This window comes from Henckelia pumila, chromosome 2 (genome assembly GCF_033568475.1).
Source record: "Henckelia pumila isolate YLH828 chromosome 2, ASM3356847v2, whole genome shotgun sequence".
Taxonomy (NCBI): domain Eukaryota; kingdom Viridiplantae; phylum Streptophyta; class Magnoliopsida; order Lamiales; family Gesneriaceae; genus Henckelia; species Henckelia pumila.
In genome coordinates, this window is record NC_133121.1 from 91,266,955 (window position 1) to 91,274,152 (window position 7,198).

At 32.1% G+C, this 7,198-nt stretch overlaps 1 protein-coding gene across 5 annotated transcripts; it reads right to left on the reverse strand.

Annotated features, from left to right (window-relative positions):
* Positions 1-3,544: 3,544 nt before the first annotated feature.
* Positions 3,545-6,796, reverse strand: LOC140882102 (uncharacterized). Of its 5 annotated transcripts, none has more exons than XM_073287857.1 (5): positions 6,702-6,796; positions 6,506-6,586; positions 4,870-5,878; positions 3,870-4,655; positions 3,545-3,779 (listed from the first exon to the last, which is right to left on the reverse strand). In XM_073287857.1, the coding sequence occupies exons 1-5, from the start codon at positions 6,749-6,751 to the stop codon at positions 3,750-3,752; spliced, it is 1,956 nt and encodes a 651-aa protein (XP_073143958.1). In that variant the 5' UTR covers positions 6,752-6,796; the 3' UTR covers positions 3,545-3,749. The 5 variants fall into 5 exon arrangements, with proteins under 5 accessions (XP_073143958.1, XP_073143960.1, XP_073143959.1 ...); XM_073287859.1 differs by having other exon boundaries at positions 4,870-5,969; positions 6,702-6,719; XM_073287858.1 differs by lacking the exon at positions 6,702-6,796 and having other exon boundaries at positions 4,870-5,969; positions 6,506-6,646.
* Positions 6,797-7,198: the final 402 nt, after the last annotated feature.

The following is a 7,198-nucleotide window of genomic DNA, read 5'->3' on the forward strand; positions in this document are numbered from 1 at the left end:
AATGACTTTAGGAATATGATGAAAATCAATTAAAAATTCTGTAATATGCAATGATTCAAAAAAATAAATATACCAATTAAATTATTTATAAAAAATAGATGGCATAAATATTTTATATCTGTAATTTTTTTCTCATGTTTTCTTTAGAATAACTTTTAAAATATGATGAAAATCAATAAAATATTGTATTTAATGAGTCAAATATAAATGCACAAATTAAACGGTTTATATAAAAAAATATATTAGATGATAGAAATATTTTATATCTATAATTTTCTTCACATGTTTTCTTTAGAATGACTTTAGGAATATGATGAAATTAAAATCAATTAAAATGTTGTATTCAATGATTTAAAAAATAAATGCACAAATTTATAAGCAACACGGTTTAATACATTGATTCTCCACAAATTTGACCCTAATTTTTACGGTTAATGAGATCCTAACATATGGTTAATACTCAAATCATGCATCCAATGGTTTGTATTTTTACACATAGGCGTAATTAATGATATATTGTTGACATGGCAAATCATAAGACATTAGATCTATCATTTGGGTAATACTCATATGCTAGGTTGAACTCTACCAATTTTCACACCATTTTTTCCACGCAATGCTCATGCAATTAATACATATAACTCATAGTTTTTGGGCAATGTATAGTAAATACATAATGCAAAAACTTTACTCATCATTCATATTTTTATAGTAGAAATAGATAGATAGATATCTATATTAATTACATCTTGAAAAAACATGCACATTTTTTAAAATTAATTAAGTATAGATAAATTAGGAAGTTTGTGACCATAGGGCGAAGGTGGGCAACGGCCCCCCCAAAAATTTTGAAATTTGTTTTAGTATATATATATATATTGTTAAATGGTATTATATATAAAAAACCTGGTCCCTCAATTGATTGAATGCACCACGGGCGTAAAGGTAGCCTAGCGTGTTTTTCTCATAAAGTACTTAGGTTCGAATCTCTGTCGTACCAATTTTTTTTTCTTCATTTTTTCCTTTATTTTTTTATTAAAATATATAAATTATTGTTTTCAATATATATAAAATAAAAATTTTCCAACTAATACAAATAAAAATAAATGGTCTATTCATTCAAACTAATAAAAATAAATGGTCTATTCATTCAAACTAATAAAAATAAATGGTCTATTCATTCAAACTAATAAAAATAGAAAGTAAAAACCTCTATTCTTCTAATTTTTTTCTTCTAAATTTCCTCTAAAAATATATAAAATATAAAATTTCAAACTAATAAATTAAAAATAAATGGAAATTCATCGTGAAAAGTGAAAATACATATGATTTCATCTAAATATATATATATATATATATATAATAAAAAAATTTCAAACTAATAAAAATAAAAATAAAAAAAGGGTTGTTCATTTTGAAAAGTGAAAAATCATACTCTTTTAATTTATTTATTTTTAATCAAGAGGTTTGGAATGCATGCTTATTTGAATTATTGTTTTAGCATGTTATTTAAGAAGTGTTTGCAATAGATTGTGATTTTGTAGAATTGATTAATTTATAGATTATAAAAAAATTAAGAAAAATCAAAAGTTGGTAGTGTTTGAAAACAAATGTGAAAATCTAAAAATCAAATTTTGGTAGTGTTTGATAAATAAGTGATTAGAATGATTTTAAAAATGACCTTCTTATTAGAATCACTTTTGTAGAATCATAATCACCACATGACTAGCTTTTGGATTTTAATTAAGTTAAGCATAAGCTAACACATAATCTAGGTTTAAAAAACATACAAAAATGATTTTTTAAGCCAAAAGTTAACAATCACTTTTTTTTAGTGATTGCAAACACTCCCTTAATAGTATAATATATATACTCCACAAATCATATATATTATAAAATTTATGCATTATAATACTTTATGCATGCTTATTATAATGTTTTAGCATGTTATTTTTAAGATCGAATCATGTTTTAATTAAATACATTATTATTTTGAGATTGTATATTTTATAATTTCGAGTTGCATGTAAAAAGAAGTTCAGACGTTCTTGTATACATTAGTATCATTTTGTTCAACGAGATTTTAAATAAGTTTCGAGTCATATGATTTTTGACTCGTTGAATGAACTTAATTTTATGTATGATATTTTATACCTACGAACAAAACGCATCATTTAAAAATCAAAAAATTATTTCGCATTTCATATTTTCATAAGCATCAATTAAATATACGAGACATCACGATATTTATTTTTTTATTTATTGTATTCTTATTATATAAAGTTATAAATAAACATATAATAATTATTTTTATCATTGTGTATATTGACACGGCCCCTCCTAGCATAACATCCTGGATCCACCCCTGAGTGTACAATTTGTTTTTCAAATAATTTTTCTTCATATGTGTGAAAAAAAAAAGTTTATATAATCGAGAATGAGATAGAAATGATACTCTTTATTATATATATGAATCAAGTTGACTCATCCATCCCACATGAGACCAATATATTTGTTATCCCACATGAGTGAAGAATTGATCTTACCTATATAGATCGTGCCCATCGACCCAAAATTTTCATAACACCAGATTTTCACACCACCAACTGGTGAGTCGTGTTGCAAAAATCTTGGATCGTCGATCGTAGAATATCTCACTGAATGCATGAATAGAATTGAAATGACCGACACATGAGTACGTATTAAGAAGTTAACTCGCGTCGGCGGAGATCATGAGATGGCTTTTCACCGGATCCTCATCTGCTATATTTGAAGCTCCGGCAACGAAATCCGTGACAATTTTCACGTGAATTGGAATTAAATTGAAAGTGTCCCGTAGCAATATAATGCTTGTGTTGGGATGTGGCCTTTCTTTCTATCTCAGGTCTCCCATGTTTTCTGACCCCAAATATTTGGACCCTTCTTGTTCATTGGTCTCTGTCCAACATTTATTGCGCATTGTACAAATCTTTTTTTTTTTAATGTCAAATTGAGGCTCTTTACGCCTACCCCCTATTTATTGCAAGGTAAAAGTGATCATAATCCACTAATTTTCATGTGACCAAATTCATTCACAGTGGTGATTAATTAAATATTTCGTCGTAAAAAACTTGTCACGGGACTTCGAATTGTTACATAAATAAATAGATTTTTTTAATTTATATATATATATATATATAATTCTTTGTTTTGTATATTATAGATAAGGGTAATTAGAACCGTTTACAAGTAGCACAACAAAATTATTTAAATATGACCAAGTCAGATTCTGAACAATAATATATGGTCAAATTGATACATCATTTAAAATTAAATAAATAAATATGTTGCTGTCAATAGAGACGTGTTTCGCAGCCAAAATTGAAACCATTATCAACAGAATTATTATTATTATTTTCTATTTTTTTAAATATATTTTTATATTTTTGTTGAGAAGTGTGGAAGAATGATCTTTTTTTTTATCCAAAGTGTAAACCAAAAAATATCTATTACATTTCTCATCGTCAATATAGTACATTTGATCCCATTATTCCCCTACACAATATGAATGGAAAGGGTAGTATAACTTCTTTTATTGCCTATGATCTCTATAAGAATAATTGTTTTCATCTCGGACATTATTTACATGGTAATAGAACAGCACTTTACTTATTGTTCTTGTAGCCAAAAGGGATAAGTATACAGATTCATCAAGAAAATGGATTCGACGAGGCAGTTGTATCGAGCCACAGACGAGGTTGGGGTGCTTCCTAAGCTTCTGGTATAGGTGTCATCAGTTCCTGTTTAAGATTGAGCATATTCAAGCATAGTTTCATTAAAAAAAAAAAACAACATACTAATAATAAGTAAAATGATCGGATCATTTGGACCTCGGAGCACCCCGAATGCTGATGCTTGATCGTTGTAAAATCGCCTCCCGTTGCCTTTAAACCATGGTTTTGAGTCTTTGTGTCCTCGACAACATATGAACGTCGAGATATAGGTTTTTTCGGTGCAGTAGGCAGAGTACGCCAAAGCCAAGAATCTGATGGAGATTTAGGCAACGGTGGGAACTCATAGTGGCATTGATGAGAGTCTTCCAAAGTTACTTTCTTCCTTGGAATCTTTTCTGAAACCTCAGTTGTTTGTTTTTCCTCCACTAGTACATCTTCTGTATTGGTTGAGTAAAGCTCAAGATCTTTTTTATCAATCGAATATTCGACTATGGAGTCCCTGAATTCGTAAGCAACGGGAAGATGCTTCTCTTCCCCATTCCTAGAATCCAACTTGTTGACATCCTCAAGAGATGAATCCAATGTCTGTTTCATATCTGGAGATGGAATCTTTTTGGGGGATTCTACTTTGTGAACAGTATCTACATATAGAGTTTTCTCGACCACAGGAGATTCTGGACTTTCACCGTCGGCCAAAAACTCTCCGAAGGTTTTGCAGCCATTCTTCCTGTATCTGATGTCCTTAATCCCGGTGTTCTTTGCTTCTTGAGCAATGCTGGGGACTTCTTTCTCTTCAACAAAGGACATAGGTGCATCAAAATATGCCGATCCCTTTCGGCTGTGTAAATGGCTTTGATCATTTCTCAATCTACTCTTAGTCTCATTAAGTTCAACTATTTGGACTTTATCAATAGGTCTTGGTTCTGAAACATCAGATTTCAGCTGAAACAATAACAGAAAGGAACATCTGAGAAACAAAATAAATATGCAAACCAAGTAGTCTCATATACGTGGGCGAAAATTAGAACTCAAAAAAGTTTAGGGGAAGTAAAATTCTACTTATATACTCGAGATGGAGGGTGGTGATCGCATGGTTCCGCCTCTAATTCCTACACGAGCCTTAAGGGAAGGGGGAAAAGGAATTATAAGTCGTTACCTCGGTCTCTGTCTCGCTGTAGGAACCAGATGATGAGGAACTAGTTTGCATTTTATAGCCGGGCAAATCTGGTACTCGAGATCTCATGCTCATTGTAGGCAAAGGATTTAAACGGCAGAGTGAATTCTTGAAACAAAACCGCGGCAACAACCCACAAACCGAAGGCAAATTTGGACTTTGATCAAAGTTGCTCTCTTCGTCGCTCTCTTCTTCTTGATCACCGTGATAATGGGAATAGCGCATTGCGAAACTAGGCCCATAACGAAGGGAAGGCTGATCTTGCATAAGTATTTTCTTTAATTGCTGTGGCTGTTCTTGAGCTACATGTTTTTTTGGTGCATAATGAGGCGCCTCCGATGTCATTGCTTTTGCTGCAGGCAGAAACCTATCCATCATAAACTCCCGAGTTTGTGGATCCGTCGAAAAGCTTCCCGACGGTTTCAGTTTAGCATCTAAATTATCGAAGCCACTTACGCCACTCATACTACAATTCAAGAAAAATGATTCAGTTCTTGAAAGTGTATCAAGTGCATCAGTAAATGCTTCATCGGTATCCCCTGACTCCGAACTCTCCTCTGCTGCTTTCTCTTTACCACTCTCAAAATTCTTCGCATTTTCGTCAAGAAGAACACTATTCTTATAATGCTGAGGGATTTCATCACTACCACTTAGAAAACGTTTCCGGGTATCCTGCTGGCTAGCCTTCGGATCTCTTCCGGGAGGAAGGTTCGGGGCAACTGGAGGTATCACAAAATTTTGAGCTTGCTGTGTCCTCTCTTCCTTCGGTTGTCCCGGGGTCTGCTCCCATAGAAATGGGACAGTCCCGGGATTGCTAACAGGACCGGATTTCAGTTGTGGTACACGAGAAGGTAGCCTAGGTATACCCGAAAAAGAATGGTTGGTTTTCCTTCTGTCTTCTTTTCTTGAGTTCACTATAGGTGAGTTTCTTCTTACTGATAAAAATGGTTGATTGAAATCCAATTGCTTCTCCTCCATCTGATGCAATGGACTATTTACAACCCGAAAACATTCGATCTTGTTCCAAACTCAATAACTGGAAAATCCTCAAATCACATTGTCCAAATCATCCCTAAGCATCACTGCAATTACTAAAAACCAATAAATCCCAAAAAAACACATGATTTAAAGATAAATTTTAAGCATAAGATGAGGTAGCACAAATTTTCCACCCCAATGACAGCTGTATTGTTTTATTCTACACCAGCATAAATCAAACGTACTTCCAGACCTCACTAAATTTAAACTTTTTTTCAGAATAATTATTACAATGGAACCTACGCTTTCAAGATGGTTAGTTGCATTTACATTGCCTGAGGACAGATATAGGACCAACAAAACATGACAGACAAAACCAGATCACCTTAAACTCCAACAAAATATAAAGCAGACAGAATTTGTTACCTGTCGGAAATGATACAAGAAATCTTGAAAGAAACACAAACACTTAACAGTCCAGAATCAAACTGTTTAATTTAACTAAAAATCCATTCCGAGTTCCCCACTCATAACTCCCACACATGATTTCTGGGATTTAAATTTCCCTTCAGATTACAAAAAAAAAAAAAAAAAAAAAAATACAGGGGGATGTGAAAATCAGGAACAAGCAAGATTTTACCTTTTTTGTGAAATGAGGAATCTTGAGACTTGACTGGCTATGAAAGCCAAGTTCATATAGGAGATGCTGATGCACCACCGCCTAGGAAAATAAATGGAATAATTAATGATGGGAGATGAAGAAGAACAAAGGGAAAGTGTTGATTCTTGAAGAGGACATATAGAATGAATGAAGCTCGAGTAATATGATTGATTGCCTTGTGCAAAGGTAAACGTAGCTGCTTATCTTCTTGTAATAAATTGGCATTTTCTTGCGTGCCAAATTTGAAATTTTGTTATGCCATCGAGGACCCCAGGCACTATCTTTGCGGGCTTGGATAATGCACTTGGCCTTCTTTTTAAATCAATTTTATTTGATATTTACTCACCAAACAAATATTAAATTCCAAAAACAATATAAGATAAAATTATCATCAACTGACTCACCGTATGTATATTAATTTAAAATACATAGAAAATGATTATTTTCGCAAAAAAACAAAACATATTTGCAGCTTTAAAAAACACTGGAGTACATATTATTGTTAAAAATATTAATCTTTACATATGCTCTTTTTTTTTCGAAGAAATCTTTACATATGCTCTTGAAATATTATCGCTCGTAGATATTCCCTTCATTGATGAGAATCAATACGTTACTTTTGGCCTACTGATAGTATAACGTTGATTTGGCACTAAAACTTTGACAGGAACA

Coding starts and splice junctions, on each gene's coding strand:
- LOC140882102 (XM_073287857.1), bottom strand. CDS start 6,751: ATGCCAATTTATTACAAGAAGATAAGCAGCTACGTTTACCTTTGCACA. Junction 6,587..6,701: donor TACGTTTACCTTTGCACAAG/GCAATCAATCAT, acceptor TTATTTTCCTAG/GCGGTGGTGCATCAGCATCT. Junction 4,656..4,869: donor ACAGCGAGACAGAGACCGAG/GTAACGACTTAT, acceptor TTATTGTTTCAG/CTGAAATCTGATGTTTCAGA.